Consider the following 26,563-nt stretch of genomic DNA (forward strand, 5'->3'; position numbering starts at 1 on the left):
ATGTCAAAGGCCTCAATTCAGTAAAAAAGAGGAAGCTAGTCCTGCTGGATCTAAAAAAAGCTAAGGGTGACATTGTCCTCATTCAAGAGACCCACTTTAATTCCCTGACGCCCCCCAATACATTCAAAAGCGTATTCCCCCAGGCATATTTCGCATCCTCACCAAGCAAAAAAAGAAGAGTAGCCATCCTCGTCAGAACCGGGGTCCCCTTTGTTCTAACCAAGTCACTCCCAGACCCAGAAGGCCGTTTTTTGGTAATCCAGGGCACTCTATCGGGTACGCCAATTACACTTGTTAATGTTTACGCCCCCAATGATAACCAACTCACCTCCCTAAGAAATCTCCTCTAATCACTGGAGCAGCAATCCCTCTCATCCCTGATCATTGGTGGAGACTTTAATATGGTGGCCTCTCACGCACAAGACAAATCAAACCCCGCCCCCACCCTCCTACCATCTACTCCCTCTCCATACGCCACCCAGTCCCACAAGAAAGCTAAGAACTTCAGAGACATCATTGAGGAATACTCACTAGTGGACATCTGGAGGGCTCAGCACTGGGGTCAAAGGGATTATACCTTTTTCTCCTCCCCTCATCAGTCCTACTCGAGGATCGATTATTTTCTGGGTACGAGTAATGTCTACCAAGCGTCCTCCCAGTCAAGCATAGGTTCAATCACCTGGTCCGACCACGCACCAATCGACCTCACCCTATCCCTACCCTTTGTGAAATACACCCAGTATAAATGGAAGTTAAACGATTCTATGCTGAACTGTCCCGACACGGAAATAATAATACGCCAAAAACTAGCAATGTTTTTTCAAATAAATGCAGGCTCCGTCTCAGCCCCAGCTATGCTCTGGGAGGCTCATAAAGCCTCTATCAGAGGAGACCTGATCTCAATCGCCTCCTATAAAAAGAAAACGAAACTTAAGCTACAAAAGGATCTCACAGATAAGATCACTCAACTGGAACAGCAAAATAAAATCACGGCGTCTAAAAAAACACTAAAACAATTAAATCTAGCTAGATCTGCCCTGAAACAGACCCAACTCGAAGAGGTGGAGAAAGCACTGAGGTGGTCAAAACAAAAATATTTTGACAAAGGCAATAAAGCAGATAGGCTCTTGGCCTCAAAGCTCAGGGGCGCCAGAGTTAAATCTCAGATAGCCCTCATTTAGACACAAAAAGGGCAGATCTCATACATAGAAAAAGAGAGAGCCCAGGAATTCGCAGATTTTTACTCTGACTTATACAACCTCCACCCCCCAGACCAAGACCCGGTCAGCCGCAACACAATTACACAATATCTAGAGCAATGTAACCTCCCATCTCTATCCCCCGAGGAGGTAGAGAGTCTGAACAACAACATCTCCCAAGAGGAACTATCTCAGGCTATCAGCTCACTCAAGTTAGCCAAAACTCCGGGCCCAGACGTTTTTTCAAACTCCTACTACAAGATGTTCATGCCGACCCTCTCCCCATACCTATTAGATATTTACAATTCTTTCCTTCAAGGAGAGCCGATTCCCGCCACAATCACAGCAGCAAATCTAGCTATAATTCACAAGGAGGGTAGAGACCGCTACTATGCGGCAACTACAGGCCCTTCTCCCTATTAAATACCGATCTCAAAATCTACAGTAAGATCCTGGCAAACAGGCTAAACGCAATTCTCCCTAGACTCATACATGTAGATCAAGTAGGCTTTGTGTCTGGAAGACAGGCCTCCGACAATAACCGCAAAATTGTGGATATAATTGGCCACGTGCATCTCACCGGTTTCAAAGCAATGATTCTGAGCCTTGACGCTGAAAAGGCGTTCGACAGAATCAAGTGGACTTTTTTAGACCAAACAATGCTGAGGTTTGGCTTCTGTGGCCCTTTTTTGGAGGGGGTGAGAGCCCTCTACCAAAACCCAACAGTGTATGTTAAATTATCAGGCGGCTTTTCTGACCCAATAAAAATTAGGAACGGGACCAGACGAGGTTGCCCGCTTTCCCCCTTGCTATTCGCCCTAACCATTGAGCCCTTAGCGGCCAAAATCAGAGAAGAAAAAAGTATTAAGGGGATCCAAATTGCGGAAAGAGAATACAAAATTTCTCTATTCGCTGACGATGTTATCCTGACCCTCGCGGACCCCCATACCTCCCTCCCCAACCTACAAAGGCTACTGACCCAATTTTGGTCAGTCTCTGACTATAAAGTTAACATGGACAAGTCAGAAGCCCTAAATATATCCCTCCCAGCCCAGACGTGGAAACTCATTCAAGCTAACTATAAATACAAGTGGAGTTCCACCTATATTAAATATCTTGGAGTTAAAATCTCAAATTCCTACAATACCCTCTTCCAATATAATTAACCCCCCCCTATTCGATCAGATTAAAAAAGACCTGGAAACTTGGAAAAAACATAAAATTTCCTGGTTTGGGAGAATAGTTTCCGTAAAAATGAATGTTCTCCCAAGGTTATTGTATAATTTCCAAACTCTCCCAATTACGGTGCCACAAGCGGCCCTGAAGAACATCCAATCACTACTGCTCCAATTAATTTGGAACGATAAAAGGCCACGAGTCCCAAGATCAGTGATGCTCTCATCAAGAGCTAGAGGAGATATGGGGGTCCCCGATATCGTCAGGTATTATCTCGCAGCACAACTGAAGCAGGCCATAGTTTGGAATTGCGACCCGGCCTCAGCCTGTTGGCTTTCAATAGAGTCTCATTACACGCGTCCCTACTCCCTCCAAGTGGCTTTATGGACCACAGGTGGTGGCGGGACTGGACCACAGAGGTTCGACCTAGGAGCAATGAGATGTACGTGGGACGCATGGCTTAAGGGCAAAAGGAAGTATGGTCTGCTAGCTTCCCCCTCCCAGCTCACTCCAATCTTTGGGAACCCCAATTTCCCGCTAGGGTGTTCCCCAAGACAATTTGGCCAATTCCAGAGTCATAATATTAGGATGGTTGCCGATCTGCTGCAGAAGGAGGAGATATTAACTTATCAGGCGCTGAAGGATAAATTCCTGATCCAGGGCCTTCACCTGTTTAAGTATTTACAAGTCCGTCACTTCCTACTATCATTATCCCCAACCTCCAAGTTCCCCGGCTGACCAGATTTGAATCCATATGCATTAAAAATACCTACCAAAGGGGCCTGATCTCCGAGATATATAAGGGAATAGAGTCGAGATCCAGCCCACAGAATCACCGATACATGCAAAAATGATCGGAGGATCTGGGCCTCCAAATAGACCCGGAAGACTGGGAGGAAATTTGGGAGCAAGCCGTTAAAACATCAATTTGCACAACAATAAAAGAAAGCATCTATCAAATTATATTTCAGTGGTACCTGACCCCGGCTAGGCTGAGCCAGGTCTTCCCCGGCACACTGGATCTGTGCTGGAGGGGATGTGGTCAAAAGGGGGACATGGCCCACATTTGGTGGTCATGTCCGGAGATTCAGAGGTACTGGACCATGATCCAGACGCTCATTTACGCGACCACCGGACTCCCCTTTCCCCTGGAGCCTCTGACCCTGGTGCTGAGCAAACCCATCGATGACCTTCCTCCGCCGATGTCAAGGCTGATCACAGCAATGCTGACAGCGGCCAGATGCTCCATAGCGGCTGCCTGGAAACAGGTTAAGCCCCCCTCGAGAACTACAGTAGTCAGAAGAATCAATGAGGTCATGACTATGGAGAAGCTGACAGCTATGCTCCAAAAGAAGATGCCTCAGTTTTGGAACACATGGGACTCCTGGTTAGAGAGATAAAGCCCAAAAAGGCCAACCACCTGGACCTTTAGTCCCTTCCAGACAGCAGGAGAGAGAATCAAGGAAACCTATGGACGTACCTTCACCCCCCACCCCCCCACCCATTCACCCATTCCCCACCCCCCCACTTGTTTGTTTCCTTCCCTCCCTCCCCTCTTCTTTCCCCCCCTCTCTCTCTTTTCCCCCTATGGAAAACGGGAAAATTTTATTGGTCACCACCTGATTGTATTGAGTTGAAATGTTGCAGGCTCATGACATTTCTGTATGTACTTTTATATGTGAACGTGTCCAATAAAAAAAATTGTTATTAAAAAAAAACCTTTCAGGCACACAGCAGGTCCGAAGCCAAACAGCAGGTTTTCCACTCAGAAAAATGAGAGAGAACAGACGATAGTACAGATATGCATTTACTAAAGATAACACACAAAAAAACGGCGGTGATACACTCACAAAAATCGCTATATTTCAAGTGTTCTGACCACGCTGGGTCCAGGAACAAGCACTGGAGCCACGCACCAAGCCCGCTCCTTCCTTAAAATTATATAGTGTATGCAAACATTAAAAAAAATTTGGTTATCAAGGAAATATAAACACAATGCAAAACTTAGCTCGGAGTGTGTTAAGCTTGTACAGTATGTGGTGTTTTCTTTAAGTGATGGTCCATGCATGTAGAAACACTCTGGTCTATGTGTTCACCTATCCAGATCTTCTCTTGCAGCTTTGCCTGGGTCACAGTAACATGCATAATGTTGTTAAATGGCAGCACAGGCAGTCTGGTGTTCTGAATTTGTAAATAAAATTAATTGGACCAGGGCAAACAGTACAGTAATGTTTGTTGGGAGATAAGAAACAGGCAATACATACGTATATACTAAAAATAAATATTCACATCTGGTATATAAGCCAAGAGACAGATGTTTTCTTATTCTTACAGTATTTTGCAATTTTCACGTTTAAGACGCATGTGAAATTCATTAATGGAGCCTGATGTTTCAGAAAGTTCTCCAGGGGCAATAAACATTTTGGACCCAGAACAGTTTGCAGTGATCTACTGATGCTTTGAAGCTGTTTTGTTTGTCATTAATTGATGACAAAAAGCTTTGATTGTTAACGGAAAACCAACATCATTACTAAATAATAATTTTCACAAACGATATCTTCTGATCATTGTATTTCTAATCACCAAAACAATTTCCGGGATGAAGTATTTACTGTAGTATTTCTTCCATTCCCAGGGTAGAGAACATTACCCTAGACATTTTATCAGATGGGAATAACCTTTGCCTTTTTTTACTGAAACTCTGAGAAAGTGCAACCTGATCCCATGCTGAAAATGCTGCACAGTTCTGTACTACGACATTGAAAACCCAGATAATATATTGAGCGAAACCTTAAAAGATTAAAACAATGAATGACAGACCCTGAAAGGGTATGAATCCGTGTTTGTTTTGCCCAATTGAGAGCTGCTGTTTATTCTTCCATCACCACTGACAGTGGCGGAGTTTTCATGCCTCCCCCTTTGCATATATTTTGCAGGCACGCACCAAACACACACTGTTGCCTAGCAACACTCACAGCGGAGCATCCTGTGCGACTCCTCTCTGGTGCTTCCAGTGTTTGCTTCCTTGTTTATGTCTCGCTGCAGTGACAACTAACCTTTATATTCCATGTGCTGCTTCTGGGTCAGAGCCATACTTAAATTAGCATTCCAAATGGCATGTGCATGCTGAGATTTTTTTTGGAAAGAATGAGAAGTATGTATATATTTTTTGCTTTGTGTGACAGCACAATTTCAGACATTTGACTCGCCTGCTTTGTTCATTTATAAAGCTGCTATGTCTTTTGCAGCTGAGCCTCAAGATGCATGTGTATTTGTCATGTGTGGAGCTGTTGATACTCCACACTATTTTACAAGGTCTCTCTTAACTCGTGTCAAGAGCACTTTCCCATTTTTCCAAACAAGCATTTCTCTGGTGATGCTCAAAAGGAGGTTTGCTCTGTTTATTGTTAGAATACTGCAAAGACCAATGCTTACTTATAAGTTCATGACTGTGGAGTTGCTTCCTAAAGTATAACTATGCATGGCACTGTGCTGGTATTTGATATGGGCTTTATTTCCTAGAGAAATTGATAACATGTAAGGTTCTCATAGCTATGTTATTGTATTGTGTGAATAACATGTTGTTTTCTGTTTTTTTTTTTGCTATATCAGATCCCACAGCCGATCAGCTGAGACATCTAATGATGTTGCACGGAGGCCAATACCATGTTTACTATTCCCGCTCTAACACCACACACATCATTGCCACAAATCTCCCAAACAGCAAGATTAAGGAGCTAAAAAATGAGAAAGTTGTGCGTCCTGAATGGATTACAGAAAGGTATTATAAAGTGTTCTTTTTTTACAGTTGAGCAACTGCTTGTGCCTGACACTGAAGGGGTTATTGCAGGCTTGTTCCTCTCTGTATCAGGTCACTGTGACACTGGTTGGAGGATAGCGGAGCTCCCTCTGCTGCTTTTCAGAAGAATGCAATTCTGCAGATGTTTGCAGGGAGAGGAATAGGAGAGTTTTGGCTCGAGGAGGAAGCATAGTAATAAAATAAATAAGTCCACAGAAACTAAAATTGTGAAATGGGATAATTGCCTTTCCGCAGGCTTCAATGCTTATTTTTGATTTGTTGCTGAGCTGTTTATTTTTGCCCAGCTGTTTTTTTTTTTGTTTTTTTTGCCTTATCAGCACCAGAAGACCCCTTATAGTCCAATTAATGATGGGTTGTATGGTGCCAGTGTGTCTTATGACACAGTACCGCTTAGTAAATATATGCCAAAGTGCAGAGAATGGTATGAAATATACAAGATGTATGATACATTAGATCTTTAAAAAGAACTTGCAAACCATGATATATATTTACCTAACTTTATCCTCATTTCACTAGGAAACCACGTTTTGTTTATAAATAGCAACAATATTATTACAAGAGTGTGTATGGCTCATACAATGTCTCTAATTTAAATTCACCCTGGTTTAATGCATGTTCATTCTTTACCAACAGAAATATCCTTATTAAAATCTTGGTTTGACATAAGGATAAAATAAACTTTAATGCCTCTGGCATAGAGAGGAGCAGTATAAATACATGTTCAGTATAGTAAATAAATGGCTTCAAACGACACAACCCCGGGTCATTTTTCTTTCATTCCTTTTTTTTTTTTTAACTAGCGTAAAAGCTGGCCGTCTCCTTTCCTACGTCCCCTATCAGCTCTACACGAAGCAGTCCAGTGTTCAGAAAGGCCTCAACTTTACCTCCGTGTGCAAATCGGAAGATCCTTTGCCAGGGCCTAGTAGTGTGGCTATAGATCTCAACAACAGAGTGTAAGTGTTACCAGCCCCAGGATGTGTGTGTACCAGCAAGATATAGTGCATTGTTTGCCAGTAGTACAGTGCATTGTTAGTGTTGTGCAGTGCACCTGTGCACAATGAGTGTGAAAGATCACCTTTCCAATAATTTGTAGCAGTGGCAGCCTGCATATTTCTTAGAAAAGACATGTGCTGTGACAGAGGCTACATTAATTCACATCGGCCCAGGGTGCCGACAAGAAATCAATGGGAATTGAATTTATCGTTTTAAAGCAGCTCCACTGATCAAAGAAAAATGTTTAGCTTTTTAGGCAGAAATTCATTAAACTGCAGTAGTGCTGGTCAGGTTACTGTCGCACAGAAACGTCTATGGGCTTCTGCAGTTTCCTGCCATAGTGTCCCGATCGGCACTATCACAGTTTTATGAATAACTCCTTTTGCCTTTTCCATTGTTGTATTGGTGCTCAATTACTCATGCTTTTCCCCCACAACTTTGTTCTATTCATGCAGTCTGTTTTGGCATTGTGGAGCATCATGGGGATAAAACCAGTGGGTGCCTTAAATAAAGTGGTGTGATTAATGTAATTGTAAATCTTCTACACATGATACAAAATTAGTCTTCCTGTGATAGCAGAGTTTGGAGTCTCTGTTTTCTTGCATATAATATTGTGCATAACTGGAGGTAAAAGCACCATAAAGCATTTTTTTTTATTGTGCCTAATTATTGTTAACAGTTTGTTTTTCTCCCTAACATTTTAAATTGATTTCTTGGGGACTAGTTAAGTGTGTTTGAGTAAAACAAAACCCAATTAAATCTGTAGTATTGGAGCCTTCTGTACACTAAAAATCTCTGCTGTTTACAGAGGCAACATTAATACAGTGCAACATTGGCTGTCATCTGCCGATCTCCTAAAATAGCGATCATGTCCAATCAGCATTTCAAGTTTAGCTAGCGTTGGGGCCGGCAGTAGGTTTAGCAGCAATAATTGTAGCGGTGTCCCAATTATTTGGGGGTTCTTGGCTCTCTACATTAAACATTAATTGTTAAAATGGCTATTAATGTTAATTGGGGGGAAAAAATTGTCAGGGCAGTTGTACAACACCTTTGCAGTGCTGCTAGAATTTATTGCAAATTATATAGATTTCCTATTTTTTTTTCTTCTGTTATGGCGTAATTTTGTGAATCTGTACTACTACAGCTGTACGTTTTGCTATCACATTTAAAATTTAATTTTTCGCAAACCTTTTTTTTTCTTTAAATCTTGATTATTCATGTTAAGAAAAAGTCATACGTTTCATTTGACATAAAAATGTGATCATTTATCTCACACATTTCCTACGGCGATTTCTAGAACACTGACAGAGTCTACTGAATACAGGTTCAATATTAACTTCTAAGTGCTGGATGGGAATTTCAGTCACGATGTTAATGATGAGTATTGACTCAAAATTAACATTAAGTTTAAGAAGTGTAGTTTAGTTAATAAGATTCTATGTAAGATTAAATATGTACCCCTAATCTCTATAAGATTATATATCTACCCAATATAATTAAACATCTAATTGAATATTGACTAAAGGTGTGTGGAAAGTACTGCATGACAGCAGCAGCAGCAGATACATGTACTAAATGTTTTTCTCACTTTTATATATTTATTTCATATACCCACTATCTAGAAACCATTCAATGACAGATTTCTCAGAGAGTAGAAGCACCATGCAAGCAAATGGGATGGACGGGTGGGAGGAGGAGGAGGAGGAAGAGGAGGAGGAGCACAAAGATGACGATTTTGAATTGTGGGATTTGGAACAAGTGTTTTCTGATCACAAGCCCAATGGAATACAGAACCACAAAGGCAATACAGCCATTTATAATGGACACATCTGCAGCTCTAATGGTGCCTTAAGGACACTGGATAGTTCCGTGCATTCAATCAACTCTTTTGCAAGCAGACTTCCTTCATTGCTGCAGCAGGAAAAGACTAACCCAGTCAGCATTGACATTGCACACTGCACTTTCGAGCAGTTGCCAACAAACAGGCACACAGAAGTTTCATATAAACCTCACAGGACTATGCCGAGCTCACCCTCATCCTCATATTTGCACAATAACAGTAAAATCAACGGTGCTCACCACTTGCTCCAGGGGCCTTCAAGCACAAAAAGCACCATGGTACTTTTGCCCACCAGGGCAACCTCCCCACAGCTGCCTAAAACAGCTGACCCTAATTTTATTTCTGACTTTTATGCGCACTCCAGACTTCATCACATATCAACGTGGAAGTGTGAGTTCACGGAGTTTGTTCGTAACCTGCAGACTCTGAGTAATGGCAGCTTCCCAGGCAGGGAGCGGTTAAAAAAACTGAAGTCAGGTATGTGTGCAGCCTAATAGTGGGCGACCGGTTTATATTCTGGATTTATTTTTGTGTGTAATACAGATGTGTATACATATCCACACAAACACATAAACTGATGAGATGCGTGTTGGCCATTGAATAAATGATTTATTTTAACTTCATCACTCGCAATGTTACTCAAACTCACGTGTTTAATTAATTGTTTCGTCAATGGCTGTTTGTCAACAAAACACATGTATACATCGAGCTACCAACAGCAGGGGTACCCAGCTTATTTTTTTACAAGTCACTTGTGCTGTAATGAACTATTAGTTCAGCATCAGTGGCAAGAAGATAGTAAGTGCTAGAGCTAAACATGTTGGATAGCTCTTCTGAAAAAGAAGAGAAAGTGTTGAAAGTGTATTTTTGTTTTTTATAGTGTTGTGATCTGTTCGTTTTCTTTTTGAGGGATAATTAGAGATGCTTTTTAAATTATCAGTTCATTGTGGTAGTGTCTTAGCTACACTTATTTTATTATAATTTTTTTTAAACCGCTCAATATTCCTGTACTGTAGTTTGTGAGCAGAAAAGTTCAAACAGAAAAGTGACTGTTGTTGTGGATCATGCTTCTGATGAGTATTTCTTTGACTTTTAAGCCATTGGGGTTGAATACATTAAATAGAGTGGGTGTGGAAAGAGAGATTCTCAGGATAGACTTAACTTTCCCAAACCGTCCCAATATATAGTTGTTTTATGCTTGTGTGCCTTTCAGCAAGTGTTAAAATATCATCCTTCTCAACGTGCAATGCTTAAAAAAAAAATTTTTTTTACATTTAACTAGATTAATTAGTTTTTATTATTTTAAGGAACCATGTAATATACTTGAGATAAAAAATAAATAGCTTGAAAACACACTGGTCATGTTTAAATCCCACCAGAAACGTGCCTTTTGAACTTGACGTACCACTGAAACAGAAAATGGTAAACATAAGAGCCATGTGCTGCTGATTACAATAGCAGCCTGCCTAATTGTGCAGCAGTGAAATTGTTCACAGTAGCTTAAAGCTGCAGTTCAGTCAATATCCTGCATGTATGTTTTTTTTTTAATAAATCAGTTCTGTAGTAAGAAAAAAAACTTTTAGCATTTTCTGTTTTTTAAAAAACAACTTTGAAAGACCAATTTTCTTTTATTCTATTTTAACAGCCATTTGCTAAGGCACTGCCCCTTCATGTCCTGTCACAAGCTCTGGCACACCCCTTTGTCAGCCCTGCCCTCCCTCTAGCACATGTCAGTGCAGGAGTGCTCATGAATATTCATGAGCTTCCACTGACTGACAGAAGCAAATAAAAACATATGCCAGCTCTAATTATGTCACCAAATTTCGCCTATCAATACATGGAGAACGAATTGACTTGCAGCTATACAGTTCTTTAGGTAATTAGAGATTGCACACATGAAACTATTGAAGTAAAACAATTAATTAAAAAAAAAAAAAAAAAAAAAAGACTGAACTGCAGCTTTAACAACTTGTATGCCTCTTTATTACACTTTATCGTCACATTTTTGGAAAGCCTCTTTCTGCCATTGTTGCTATAGAGAGAGGCTCCATCTGGTACTTTTAGGACAAAGACAACATTGAATTAGAAAGCACTCAAACTAAAAGCCAGGGGTTGCTGGCTGGGAATTTATCATTTGACTCACTATGTAATTTTCTATGAGCTGTGAAGCTTTTTATATTAACCCACATGGCAGAGTTATCTTTCAGTATTGCAGCAAAAAGAATTAATGGCCGTTGTTACCAAATCAGTCTGTGCTGTTTTCCCTTATTTTATATTGTTTTTTTAATTAGGCAACATGTCTGTTTCAAACGTACCCAAGTGCCAGAACTGCATTATACACGTGGATATGGACTGCTTCTTTGTATCTGTGGGTATCCGCAACAGACAAGAACTCAAAGGTAACTTGCCATACAAGTACCATGAATTTTACTTTGTATGTTTCTGGAAACCATTCATTTTTCCCATTATTTCTCAAATGTTGTTGTTGAGCTTTATTTTTTTTTGTGCTTTGCCATGGGATCTTGTTAAACAAGATGGCTGGTTCTGATGATTACACATTTCCCACCTAGAATGTATTTCTGAGATAATGAGAAAATTAGATATGACCAGCAATATATGTGGAACTTAATACCCTTGGAGACTGAAATAACAGATACATCAGGTGTGTTTAACAAAAGATTGAATATCCTCTCCAGAAGGGTAGGTATACATGGATAAGTCAAACAGATCTATTGATCCAGAGAAGTAATCGTATTATTTACAAGAGTGTCTTTTATTTCCTTGTAGAATATCGTTGGAATATGTTGCACATGGGTTGTTTGTTTTCTTTCCTCTGGATAAATGCAAATAAAGATATAATATAAATAGCTCACCACATTTTCGAAGTTAGAACTTAATAGACTTATGTCTTTGTCAGTATTAATTAGTTTTGCTTTTCGTGCTTTTGTTAAACAAGAGTATCACATACTGCTGCGGCACAGTTTATTCGAGCATTTGCCCGTTCTGTGCCGCAGCAGTAGCCTGGCGCGCGCCCGAGTGTGACGGGCGCGCGCCGAAGCAGCGGAAGAGCGCCCTCCGATCGGGGCGCTCTCCCTACCGCTGCCGGGTCCGCCGGGTCCCCCGGAACCCCCTGCCGCTGTCCCGCGATCGCGGGACACCAGGGCTCCCTCGGGGAGCCCTGGACGCGCGTGCAGGGGGCGCAGGCTCCCGAAGACGCGTGACCGCGCGTCTATGACGCGCGGCACGCCGAGGGGCGGCCACTAGCAAGCCGGGAAATCTCCCGGCTTGCGGATCTGGCCGCACTGCGATAAAGTGTGTCGCCAGTGTACATGTCCACTTGAGGTATAGTTGAGCTATAGTTGATAATCCTTCCGTTATGCCTTTGAGTTGTGGCAGCTTGAATGACGAGGGGTTGGCACTCTGGGAACCTCCCAAGCTCCTACAACCTCTTTCTGCAGCATTTGAAATTGACAGTCAGAATTTGAAGAGGCATCAATGCTTCAGCTGCAACCACCACTATATTCTACTTTCTCTGATTTGTATCATAAGGTACTACTTTGCTGTCCACTCACAACGTTTATTATAATGCATAGCTATTTAAAGAATCTGACGGACAAAGATGACGTTGCTGTAGAATCTCTTTGGGCAAAATGTTGCTTGGATGACCATACAGTCACAAGTGCGGATATATCTCCATGTTATGCGTTTGCAATCATTTATAGAGAACAGTGTTCCAAGGGCCAGGCATAAATGTTTTAATAAATGGCCCCTGGTTTTTTTTTTGCCTCTCCTTGATCTTGTTTCCCAGATTCCAGACATGGTCATCTTTATGAATGTTTTGTTTTTTGTTTTTTTGCTGCTGCTCATACTACTTTTCCATTTCCCTAAAAAATATGAAGGTGTTTAAAACACAAGCCCACATTGAAAAGCTCATTGACTTGAGAATGAGCTGCAAGGTGTCTTATGGTAGGGAACTGCTTGGTAAATATGAGCCATAATATTCAACGCCTTTATCAGTGAGTAAAAAAACCCATTAATGAGCCAAGTTGCAGATTTAATTTAATTTGACTTGTATGTTCAATGAGAAGAATACTATTGTGCTTAGAAACCATTGCTGAGACTCAGGTGTTTAATTTTTTGGACTGCAGGATAACTTTTTTCTATTTGCATTGTTCTGTGTTAATAGTATTGATTCGATCTTCTTTGGAACCCCAGGCAGAATCGGTTTGAAGAATGAATTGATCATAAGGGGCCTTATGGCTCAGTATATTTTAAGTAATTCATATTGTATGTTTTTTTTTTTTAGGATTAGGCTTGAAAATGACTGCTTTTAATGGTGTATGTATATCATTATTTATATAGCGCCATCCAGGTACATAGAGCTTCACAGCAGTAATACACGTGACATAATAATATAACACATAGTGGGAATAAGCGCTTCAGACATAAAACTCTCATTAGGAAAAGGACACTGCCCCAAAGAGCTTACAATCTTAGTGATGTGTAGGGAGAACAGAGACAGTAGGATGGTGTTCTCGTAAGTGCGTCTGCAAGGGGCCGTGGTCAATGCATATGAGATGTATAGTATCAGCCAAATCAGAGAATATTGAGGGGGAAGGGCAATCCAGAGGTGTGGGGCAGTCAGTGAAAGGTTTTAGGCAGGAAAGGGCTTTAGATACAAATGGGGTAGACAGAAGACATCCTTGAGCAGAACGCAAAAGTGGGGCATTTGTATAGCGAGAAATTAGGGCTGGGATGTAAGGCGGGGCAGAAGAGTGTATAGCCTTAAAAGAGAAGAATTTTGTAAGTAATACAGGATTTAATAGGAAACCAGGAGATGGATTTCAGCAGGAGAGAAGATAAGACATATTTAGGAGAGAAGGCAGAATAGTCACTCCGCGCTGGTGCTGTCAGGAGAGATGCAAGGAAAGGGGGGAAGAATCGAGGCTCTCTTGCTGCCGTCTGCCTATGGGGACTCCCCGACCCCTAGAAACCTGAGCTCCTGGAAGGGCGCTCACAGACGAGAGAAAACAAACAGGCAGAATGGCGCACTGAGAAGCACAAAGTATCATTTAATAATCCCAAGAGGTGAGTCCAATACAATAGGCACACAATGACTACAAAAAAACGCTAAAATATAAAACAAGGATGGGTGTGAGAACCAGGGAAACTCACTGCTGATAAACTAAGGGGGGTCCGGACCCAATCTACTTACATAGAGATGGCAGTCAGCAGGGAGACCCGCGTTCTCCGACACAACCTCAGCCGGAACAAAATCTACAGGGGCAGCTTCATGTGACTGACTGCCATCTCTATGTAAGTAGATTGGGTCTGGACCCCCCTTGGTTTATCAGCAGTGAGTTTCCCTGGTTCTCACACCCATCCTTGTTTTATATTTAGGAGAGAATAAAGGGATTCTAGCAGCAAAGATTAGGATATATTCTAGGGGAGACAGTAAGGCCAGAGAGGAGAAGGTTGCAATATTTGATACGGGAGAGAAGGGAGAGTTTTAGCAGTGGAGTGACAGAGGCAAGGACGTATCTTTGCCACGTTACGGATGAAGAATTGACAGGTTTTAACTACATTGTTAATGTGGGGAGGAGTCAGGGGACGCCCTGGCAACGTGCTTGTGGTACTTGGTGTATGATAGTGCAGCCAGCAGTAATGGAGAAGGGGGCAGTATGGATAGGCCTGGGAGGAAGTATGAGGAGCTCTGTGTCTTTGACATGTTAACTTTGCATTGATGGAGGGCCATCCAGGTTGATATAGTGGAGAGCCATTCGGAGACTTTGGTCTGTACAGCAGAGGTCAGGGGTTGAAAGGTACATTTGTGTAAATTTGTGTGTCATCAACATAGGGGGGATATTTGAACCCAAGATATGTGATAAGGTAACCTAGACAGAGTGTGAAAAGAGAAGAGGTCCCAGGTCAGACTCTGCTACTCTAGGTATGAGAAATGTCTGATTACAAATAACATTTGTCTTCTGTGCCTCTGATATGTTAATTGAGCTGTGTCTGGGCAGAACTACATTGGGATCAGGTGACTTCTTAGGCCTATATATTTAGAGTGAGACTGGGGAAGCAGCATCTATAGCGGACAAGCGGGGTCCCATCTTGGAAGTGGACCATTTTTAAGTGGGATACACTGTGAAGTTTAACAGGAAGTGAAACAAAAGTGAAACAAGAAGTGGACAACTGCACACCTTCTGGCCCTGGATTCTGGAGTTAAACTGTGCTGGAAAGGAGGACATTTTCTATCAAAGACTCAAGAAGATACACAGCACTCTTCACTGTAGAGCACAACCATTATATTGGATTTAGCACATCTTGCACTTTGTCCTAATCCTAACCCTAATTTCAGTTCCCAACACTCACCACTGAACTTGCATTATTATCACTGCCATGCCTCCCCATCTATTTATATTTGCTCTAACCCCACTTCTTGTAAAACTACACTTTGCTTTCTGCCATCCTCATTGTGTTTCTTACTCCATTTATATATCTCTATCTCTCCTTCCTTCTCCACTTCTCCATTCACACGAACTCCTTTTCCTACCTGTGCCCTTTGACACTCCTCCGCAGCATTACTCCTTGCACTAAAACACACTCCTTCAAATCCTCCTCGCACATCTGCTTTCTTGCCATCGCTCCTAATCCTGGTCCCCGTCTTCTTTCCACTTTCTTAAAAAAAAAACACCTCTTTAAAGAAGCATGTGAGTAGCTCCACTGGCTGGTACTATACATCTCATATGCACTGACCTTAGCCCCTTGCAGATGCACTTACCAGAACGCCCTCCTACTGTCTGTGGAAGTTCTCCCCACGTACCACTTCGATTGTTAGCTCTTCAGGCCAGGAACTCCTTTTCCTATTGTTTTATGTTTGACAAGCTTATTCCCATTATGTGTTATAATATTATGTCACAAGTATTGCTGTTGTAAAGCGCTATGTACCTTGATGGCGCTGTATAAATATATACATATATAAATGCATAAAACCCTTGAGGTAAGCCCACAGAGAGATTGATGGTGGAGGAGGAGGTGTTGGCAAATGAGACACTGAAAGTACAATGGGTGAGATAAGAGGAGATCCAGAATAGAGCTCTGTTACGCATATCAAAAGTATGAAGAATGTGAAGTAGAAAGGGTGGTCCACAGTATCAAAGGCTACAGAAAGGTCGAGCAATATAAGCATGGTGTAATGACCGTGGTCTTTTGCAGCATGGAGAACATTAGTTATTTTGGTGAGGGCTATTTCATTGCACTGAGCAGTGCGGAAGCCAGATTGTAGAGGGTCTAGGTGAGAATAGGAGGTAAGAAAATGGAGCGGAGAGAGAATACAAGGCGTTCAAGGAGTTTAGAGGCAAACGCAGGAGGAAGACAGGGCGATAGTTAGAGACAGGTAGGGTTAATATTTCTGTTCTTGAGTAAGGGTATACATGTTACGTGTTTGTTGGAGGTGGGAAAGATCAAAGGGAGGAGTTGGAAAATATGCGAGTATAGGGATTAGAGTGGGAGCAAGAGGTGTTAGGAGATGGGAGGGAATGGGGTCCAAAGGGCAAGTGGTAGAGAGCGAGGAGGAGATCAGCAGCAACACATCCTCCTCTGTGATAGAGGAAAGCAGGAGTAGAGTTAGGAAGAGGTGTAGAATATGAGGAGGATACCGAGAGGATGTCTTGCTGAATGGAATCCCCCCTTGTCTTAAAATAGTCCACAAAGTCCTTAGGTGTAATTGAGGAAGAAAAACAGGTAACAGATGGTGGTCTAAGTAAAGAGTCAAAGACAGAGAAGAGCTGGCGTGGGTTAGATTTGTGAATGTTAATTACAGAAGTGAAGAAAAGTAGGTTTGTTGAGCCTGCATTGAAACAGGATGGGATACATCTGTTGGGATGAAAGTCTGCGAGTGTATGAGATTTCCTCCAGAGGAGTTCAGAGGAACGGAGCATGCGTGTGTGGCAGTTTAGCCAGGGTCTGGGGTTAGAAGGATGAGAACGGCAGAGAAAAGGAGGGACATGTAGATCAAGAGAGGAGGATAGGGCAGAGTTGTAGTTCATGACCAGATTGTAGCGGAGCAAAGAGAAGAGAGTGGATTCAAGAGCCAGTAGATTAATGGAAAAAAGTTGGGTAGATGGAGGTGAAGTAGGGGAGAACGAAGCGTAAATGAGATGTAATGAGGTTATGGGCAGAGAGAGGAAAGGGTGACATGGAGAAATCTGAATCCAGATGGTGGTCATCCTTGTGGGTGGTTGAGAGATTGAGAGAGAGAGAATTAAAAGTCAGAGACAGGAGACAGAATGGGGATGAGTAGGTGGGTGATTGATGATCGCTACATGGAGAAGGGGAGAAGAATAAAGCTGGAAAGAGGTAGCATTAAATGAAGGAGGAAAAAAAGAGTAGTAATAGGAATGGTTCGGAAACGGCAGATTGAGGAGAGGAGTCCCACGCCTCCACCCCTGCCATAGGGGCGCGGAGTGTGGAAGAAAGAAAGGCCACCATAGGAGATGGCAGCTTCTAGTGCAGAGTCAGACTGAGTGAGCCAAATCTCCGTTATCGCAAAGAGGAGCAGCATCAGAGAAAAATAAGTAATGTACAGACAGGACTTGTTAGAAAGAGAGCGGGCATTTTAAAGGGCACAGGAGAAAAGGAGGTTGATGGGGTGGGTATGAAGTTAGGGCGCTTTACACCATGAGGACTACCAGTTGGAAATAAGACAGGGGCCAAGATTGAGAGAAATATCCCCAGAAGCAAGAGGAGAAGCATGGAAAGTGGATGTGTGAGGAGGATTTGTAGGGGTATGTTTTAGTGCAAGGTGTATTGCATAGTGGAGTCAAATGGCGCAGATAGGAAAGGAGTTCATGTGAACGGAGAAGTGGAGAATGGAGGAAAGATGAAGATATATGAATGGAGTTAGAGGAAGAGTGAGGATGGTAGAAAGAAAAGTGTAGTTTGGGACGAAGGGACGTCAGAGCAAATATGTAACTACGGAAACATATGGAGAGTACTCTTTGCATTAGTTTTACCCCACAAGGTGAATCCGTGCATTGGAAAATTGAGTGACACTCGTGTACTGGAGCTAAAATGTTCGCTTCACCGTATGACACAATATAAGAGCCTCTTTGCTGGGGCACATTGCGATACCCGTAAAACAAGATGGGAAAGAAATCTTTCCAAGCTAAAGTTTAACATGCATACAATTTAATCAGACCCCAACATGTCGATGAGATATATGCTGCTCCTGTATTGCCATCGCTATAAGACTGGGACATTTTCCGTGTCTCCATCTGTGTGTTTCATGTCAATTCACAGTGTAGCAGACCCATTGACAAGTGGTGTGTACTGTATATAGTGTATAACAATATAACACCATTTATTTTTTCCTCTACAGGAAGACCAGTGGCTGTAACCAGCAATAGAGGTGCTGGGACAACATCATCACGTGAAGGAGCTAATCCTCAGCTAGAGTTTGAATATTACCAGAATAGGATCCTCAAAGGCAAAGCTGGTATGAGGGTGTTCAGGTTTATATGAAAAAAAAGTGTTGTCAGCGCTAATGCTAATAATAAAATTAGTAATAATATTTTTATTACAGTGATTACTAAAGAGACTTAACTTGGAAAGTGAGGCTGCCTAGGCAAAAAGTGATCAACACAAATCTACAAAATGGAGAGTCCAATCTGGGATAGCAAGCAGTCCTGAGGGGGATCTTCAATGAAGTCTCACGAGAATGACAAACAAACATAAACAAAAAAAGAGACAAAAAAGAAAAATCATAGTGTAACTCTAAAAAACCAAACATATGAGAAGAATAACTAAAAGATTATTACAAATTTAATAAAATATAATTAATGAATGAATAACAACAAACAAATGTCCGTTGGGCTAAGGACACAGGTGAAACAGTACCATCCAGTAGGAGTAAAACTGAAATCCTACTTACAGCAAGGCTGAAAATAATAGACCCATAGAGTAGATGTCCTTCCTCTCCAGACCAGAAAATCTCTGCAGAGGATGTAGTTATGAGTCCTCCGGAGCTTCACGCTAACAGGACAGTCACCGCCGCCACACTCACAGACCTGCAGGGGATGTCACACGGGTAATCCGGAGCTCCACGCTGCTGTGACAGACAGCACCGCCGCGCACACAGACCCGCTGGTCGCGCGGAGTGCTGATGACGGCACACTGCAGCGCTGGTGCGCGGGGAAGTCCTGAAAGTCTGTAAAGCTATTGGGAACAAAGTCTGGGCTGGTCACAGCTCTAAGGGGGGGAGGGAGGCTGACACAGGTCCTGAAGCCAATAGAACCACCCTACGCATGCTGACATATATATACTCTCAGCACTAATTTCACTGATTAAAAAATTTCTTTGATCCTTTTGGGACATTGTTCCTTTAAGATGGGCCTTCAAGCCCTGATGGGTTCTATGAGTCTGTTACATTGTTTATTATGTCTGTTTATTGATTGTTATGCGTTTTATATTTATTTTCTCTTTTGTCCATTGTTTATTTTCATTCACTGATAAGAATAACGTGTATTGAGTTTTTCCATTTTTGACATTATGCTATTATCCTAATTTTGGTTTTAATTAGTGCTGAGAGTATATATATGTCAGCATGCTTCTACTCCCATCATGCCCCTGACGAAGTGACTTCGGTCACGAAACGCTTAGGGTGGTTCTATTGGCTTCAGGACCTGTGTCAGCCCCCCTCCCCCCCTTAGAGCTGTGACCAGCCCAGACTTTGTTCCCAATAGCTTTACAGACTTTCAGGACTTCCCCGCGCTGCAGTGTGCCTTCATCAGCACTCCGCGCGACCAGCAGGTCTGTGTGCGCGGCGGTGCTGTCTGTCACAGCAGCGTGGAGCTCCGGATTACCCGTGTGACATCCCCTGCAGGTCTGTGAGTGTGGCGGCGGTGACTGTCCTGTTAGCGTGAAGCTCCGGAGGACTCATAACTACATCCTCTGCAGAGATTTTCTGGTCTGGAGAGGAAGGACATCTACTCTATGGGTCTATTATTTTCAGCCTTGCTGTAAGTAGGATTTCAGTTTTACTCCTACTGGATGGTACTGTTTCACCTGTGTCCTTAGCCCAACGGACATTTGTTTGTTGTTATTCATTCATTAATTATATTTTATTAAATTTGTAATAATCTTTTAGTTATTCTTCTCATATGTTTGGTTTTTTAGAGTTACACTATGATTTTTCTTTTTTGTCTCTTTTTTTGTTTATGTTTGTTTGTCATTCTCGTGAGACTTCATTGAAGATCCCCCTCAGGACTGCTTGCTATCCCAGATTGGACTCTCCATTTGGTCAGATATCACTTGTTGCATATTTTGGAGGCGCCGATTTTTTGTTTTTATTGTTCAGGTTTATATATCATTCAGGAATGAATGGGCCGTAAGACTTTTTCACTGTCTCTTTCTTTGATAGGATGCCCTTTCTGTCCTAACTCTGACTATGTCAGATCACCTAAAACACATTGTAGTAAGAATTTGTCATCTATATCATGATTTCTTTATATATGATTTGACACGTGTAGTATTTATTAACTCTTCGGTATTCGTTTCATATGACATTCACTCGGTTTTGTTTCATTATAACAGGTAATTTTCTGTTTCTTGCAGAAATTCCCGATAAACAAGATCAGTCTGGTTGGGACAATCCAGATCCTGTACAAAGGAATGGGATGGATCTGGATATCTCACATTTGTCGTTAGCAGAAATTGCATCTTGCAGTTATGAAGCCAGGTACACATAGAAGTAATAATATGTTATATGCACGTCCTAAATGAAAGGCTCACCTGATATGGCTGAAAACAAAATCGGCAATTAACTAAAAAGATATTTATCTCCTTATTTTGCCACGTTGCCTGATTTTATACAGAAGGGAAATGCAAATAGATTTCTGTATGTTAATGGACATGTTGTATTTTAGTATTGTACCCGAGCAGACACTGCTGTGCTTTTGGATCGAGATTTACATGGTTTACGGTGCACTTATACATATTACATAGTTGTATATAAACAAGTGTGTGTGTGTGTGTGTGTGTGTGTGTGTGTGTGTGTGTGTGTGTGTGTGTGTGTGTGTGTGTGTGTGTGTGTTGAGTAACAATTTAATTTAATTTTAAAATTTGAATCCGACTTTTCTCTTTTTTTTTTGTTACCTTGTTTCCTTTGCCACCCATCAGGCAAGCTGGTGTAAAAAATGGGATGTTTTTTGGTAAAGCTAAACAGCTCTGTCCTGATCTCGAAGCTGTGCCCTATGATTTTGAAGCCTACAAAGAGGTTGCGACGACCATGTATGAAACATTAGCAAGGTAAAGTATAGTAATTTTCTTCGTTCCGGTGTAGTTATAATATCCAGAGGTTGTGTTCTTGCACTTTACAACATACATTTTAAAAAAATCAGATCTTACCTATAGATGTTCCTTGCTTTGAAAGCTCTGAAAGGATTGAAGATGATTAGGCAGCACTGGTAACCTATACTTTACAGTGTTTGATTTTCAAATACCTCCTTCAAATACATGCTACTTTTTTTCTGGAGGATCTCTAACGTGACAAGTCTTTGAGGTTGAAGGTATAACTAAGGCATTTTTCAGAGAATCCATCTTGCTTCTGCCTATTAGATGTTACTGGCAACATCGGCTTCTCACTCTATGAACAGCTATGTTTCTAGCAGTTTGTGTGTCACTACTGACATCTAACATCTTTTTCTGTTTACTGTTTCCTCACTCCTTTGTGAGCATTTCTGTTCTCTACAACATCCCCACTCCCCACTGCACCATTATTTATACACCTCTCTCCCAACGTCCCCACTGCACCATTATTTATACACCTCTCTCCGAACAACTTCTTTACCCCTCAATAAAAAACACCCACACAAATCCTCTATTCACACCCTCTATCTACTCCTTCCTGCTGCTGGGGATCTTCCCTAAGCCTGGAGCCAGACATACACACCTGATCTCACTCATGCCTCCCTGACACCTCTTCCCCTGTAAATGGTGTTAACCTTTTCATTTAACACTGACCTTCCTTAAATTTTACCCCACAAATCAAGCATCCCAATAGCCTGCCCTCATGGCTAATGTCCCACACTCAGTCACTCCTACCACCCATTGTGACCAAGCACTGCCATCTACAGCACTTACTCCCTCACCTGCTGTCTCTGTAAGTTTCCCATTAAACCTCTTAGATTGTAAGCTCTTCGGGGCAGGGATTTCCTTTCCTATTGTCTGATTTTGCTGCACTTATTGTATAATTATAATTCCCTGTACTGTATTCTTTGTGAAGTGGTGAGTACACTTTTGGCGCTATATAAATAAAGACATACAATACATATTCATCTTATTCTAACAGAATATGCTACCTGGAACATTACTATCTTTCAGCAGTTATAGCATTCCCCCTTTAAATGTATTCTAATCCCATCAAAACACCAATAAAATGCCCTACTGGTTGGGAGCACTGTTCTGTAGGGTATTGTGATCTTTAAAATGACAGTAAGAATGGCATAACGCTGCCTGGAACCAGTACATATATTTATTTCATTTATGCAGTGCAGTATCATTTTTCTTTCCTTTAACATAAACTGCTTTTAAAAGACAGTACTGTGTGTGTGTGTGTGTGTGTGTGTGTGTGTGTGTGTGTGTGTGTGTGTGTGTGTGTGTGTGTGTGTGTGTGTGTGTGTGTGTGTGTGTGTGTGTGTGTGTGTGTTTTGTCATTGCTTAGTACAGTGGTTTCCAACCTTTTTTTTGTTTGTTGAGGAACCTCAAGTGAAATTCTGAGGGACCCCCCAACCATCTCTAATAGTGTGTCTGTGATCAGATGCATTGTAAATTCTTCTCTATTTGATACAATTTTCAAATGACCGGAAAATTGCAAAGAACCATTTAGGGATGCCCAGGGAACCCAAAGGAACCCTGGTTGAAAAACACTGGCTTAGTGTCTTAAAAAATATTTCACCAATCTTTTTTTTTTACATGGCTGTTGCCTATGATTAAACTTATGTAACCTGATTTCCTTTTCCTGGAAAGGCAGTACCTAGGTGCAGGCTAGGTTCTCCCCTTTAGCTGGGGCAAGAACAAATTAGCCCCAAGAATGATATAAAAGGTAGCGCCCCAAACTCTGTGATGTTTATCAGTCTTCTAACACAGGCGCCCCCCCCCCCCCCCTCCAAACAGGTCAGGTTTTCAGGATATCCCTGTGTCAGTACAGGTGGCTCAATCAGTCCCGGCTTCAGCACAGGTGACTCAATCTGATTGAGCCACCTGTGCTGAAGCTGGGATATCCTGCAAACCTGACCTGTTGGGGGGCATGAGGACTGGAGGTGAGAGCCCCTGCTCTAACATAAATGTTGGTCATAGGATTTTTTTTTTTAATCAGCCATGCTGCTTTTAAAAAGACAATGAAGGAAAGCCGACTGGAAGTCATATGTGAGTCTATGCTTCTCTTTCATAGGTTAGCCAGTGAAACATTGTTCAAGCCATAGTCAAATATTTTTTTTTTATTGCGGTACAGTAGGCATCAGATAATTACGCAGTTTGGTTAGTGTCTTTCACCCAATACTATTAAATGATGCCATTTTGTGGGCATTAGTGTGACTGAGGACTTTGGACATGTTTGTTGGCAGTGCCCATCCTGACATCACTTTTGTTTTATTTCTTATTTAATTTTTTCTTCTTTTTGGTCCCAACATATCTTCTCTTATGTGAAAAACCCTCAGAAGGGATAGACATATAAGACAACGCCACTGGGAAGATTAAAACTCAGTGTGGAGGATGAATTTCCTGGGTCCATGGAAGTACAATGTCAGATGCACAACTGTGTTACTCTTTGGATTTCACCAAATTTCCAACTCAACATCATTACAGAGATTCCCCAGCACCCAGATTCGAAAGCAGCGTCAAGCCTAAAACATAAGTTCAACAGAGCTACAGTAAGCAAAGGCAATTACGAGAGTCCCATCAAATTGAAGAGAAAGCGAATATATTCTCAGATGTTTCTTATATTGAAAATAACTGGAACCAGGTCGAATGAGTTCATATAAAAATGTGAACTTCTATTTCTAAAGTATGCATACTTTCACATCCACATTACCAGTTTTGTAATTGCTATACAATTGGCAAGAAGAGTAGAAGAGAATCAGCTATTTTCCCGTAAAGATCCTCTTTTTTTTTTTTTAATTTGTATGTGTTTACCCACAATTGTTCAGAAAATTACCTTCACTTTCTTCCCAAAGTTGTCAACCTTTTTATGTAAATCAGGAGATATGCTGTTCTGTCCAAATCTTTCCAAATTCATGGAAGAAAGACTGCACAATTTGGATCTTGTATGAATGATACAAATATACGTATATGTAGAACCAAGAAATGTCATTTGTTTTTATTACCAAAAGGTAGAAGAAAGAGCTTTCCGGGCAAGTAGAATAGCCAGTTGCACAGAGCATGCTTGCAAAACTAAAGAAACTCTACCAAGTCTGAGTGCAAGACTTCATGGGCAAAATCTGAAGAGCTACGAAATATTGGAGGCTCAACCTCTTTTCATACATTTACGGTGCACATTTATGTAGATGATCACGCTTTTAGTGGTTGCAAGATTTAGAAGGAGAATCTTGCGATAGAGAGCACAAGAGTGGTATGCCCATCTCCGGATAATTGCTTGGGTACTTCCAAAGTGTTAGTGTCATGGAGAAAAAAAGGAAAGTGGAAGAATTTTTGTCGCCATTAAGTTTATTTTCTTAATTCCCGCCATGGCAGCACATATTTCCTGATTGCATTGTGGCTGTGATAAGAACTTTGAGACGGCAGGATGGAGAGGATCTCCCTTTTTATACGCTTGCTGGGTGTGTTTTTTTCAGTTCGAGCTTCGAAGCGTTTTAGAACAGATGGCACGGAGGTAAACCTTTTTTCCAGTGTAAATTTACCACGGAACAAGCTTGTGAAAGCAAGAATAGAACCAATATTTATTGTAAATGTTACACCCTGGCCAGTGGTGGGATTCAGAAATTTTAGCAACAGGTTCTCTCTCAACGCACCGCCCTTTTTATAGTGAAAAATAAAAACCAACAATATTTTATTGAAATACATTATTTATTTGCCTTCCTTAAAATAATTCCATATCGCTACTTGATTGTCATTATACTGTTTCTTTCGTCCACGTTTCACCCTATTGTCATCGGTTGTGTGGTTAATTCTCAGCCACGTTTGAACTGAAGGAGTGGGGTCCCAGGAGTCCAATGGGAGGCCAATCATAATAATTGTCATCAAATTTGCGACATTCTGAACTGAGGCGGCTTCTTTTATCTCAATATGTATTATTCATTGTAGAAAACCCTCTTCATGCCTCCGCAGAACTAACAGCAACGCTATTGATCTAAACAAAATGGCTTTAAAACACCAAATGGAAAACCAGCATAAGAATAAATAATCCTATACAAATATGGTGAATAGCTAGCGCTCAAATAACTATTGGTAGCAATAAATATATTGTATATTGCATCAAAAGGAGTCCTTATGTGAAAAGTCCAATATATAAAAATATTAAAAAAAAACAGTCCAATGTCAATTAGAAATCTCAGGTAAGTGTTGCTGCTCTCTTCACTGGATCCAACCCTTGGGTCCCGAACAAAACTACAGAAAAACAGAAGAAGGAGAGAGCGCAAAGCACATAGTGTACCCTGTAATTTTAATAGCACAATGCAAACGGTTAAAAACACTTACAGACATTATGGCGGATGTCTGTAAGTGTTTTTAACCGTTTGCATTGTGCTATTAAAATTACAGGGTACACTATGAGTTTTGCGCTCTCTCCTTCTGTTTTTCTGTAGCAACGGTATTGATAATATTTTTTTGCCCTTTGTACAGTACTTGGAATCCCATGGTTGTGTCGATTTTTTTAGAATATTTTCTACATAGTCACGGAAATCATTGATGTTAATTTCATGAGTTTGTTGAATTCACACCGTTTTTCTTCGGCGGCATTTATGGTAGGATCAACTTTTTTTTCAAGGTTTCCACATCTTTCTTTGAGCATTTCAACTACCCTAATGGATCTTTTTATAAAATGTTCAGCTCTTACTAAATTTAAATTTCTGTTTTGAAGGGCATTAGAAAGTAAGGACATGGTTTGCAATATATCTATCATTAATACTAAATCGTCTATGAAGAATCTGTTGCGAAGACGTGAAGCCATTCCTGAATATTGTTTATGTGGATAAAAATATTTGTATAAAGCTGGTTAAGCACACCATACAGCAAGTGTTGACCTTCAGCCGCAAGAAGCCCATCTTGGTCCCAAAACTCTATCAATCATCGTAATTTCTAGTCCAAATTCTTCAGAAATTTCGAAAAGTGCCATTTGATTTTTGTTTGATTTGGTGAAAAATCATGTAGAATATTCGTTTTAACACCACAAGCACTAATATATAAGGAAATATGTATGATTAAAGGTTCCTTAGATACCCTTTAATCTGACTACGTGTTCCCCAATATTTGTTGGTAACAGAGTGATCACCATTTGCTCTCTCTATTTACTTTATCAGT

The 26,563-nt window shown here is 41.2% G+C and overlaps 1 protein-coding gene across 1 annotated transcript in view; it reads left to right on the forward strand.

Annotated features, from left to right (window-relative positions):
* Positions 1–26,563, forward strand: part of REV1 (REV1 DNA directed polymerase) — a 130,469-nt gene that overhangs the window by 57,743 nt on the left and 46,163 nt on the right. The window contains exons 4-10 of the mRNA XM_075590477.1: positions 5,988–6,156; positions 6,996–7,148; positions 8,811–9,505; positions 11,320–11,427; positions 18,411–18,527; positions 20,645–20,768; positions 21,209–21,337. Coding sequence (XP_075446592.1) covers positions 5,988–6,156; positions 6,996–7,148; positions 8,811–9,505; positions 11,320–11,427; positions 18,411–18,527; positions 20,645–20,768; positions 21,209–21,337 — 1,495 coding nt within the window. The remainder of the gene's footprint in view (positions 1–5,987; positions 6,157–6,995; positions 7,149–8,810; positions 9,506–11,319; positions 11,428–18,410; positions 18,528–20,644; positions 20,769–21,208; positions 21,338–26,563) is intronic.

Source organism: Ascaphus truei, chromosome 3 (assembly GCF_040206685.1).
Source record: "Ascaphus truei isolate aAscTru1 chromosome 3, aAscTru1.hap1, whole genome shotgun sequence".
In the NCBI taxonomy this organism is placed as follows: domain Eukaryota; kingdom Metazoa; phylum Chordata; class Amphibia; order Anura; family Ascaphidae; genus Ascaphus; species Ascaphus truei.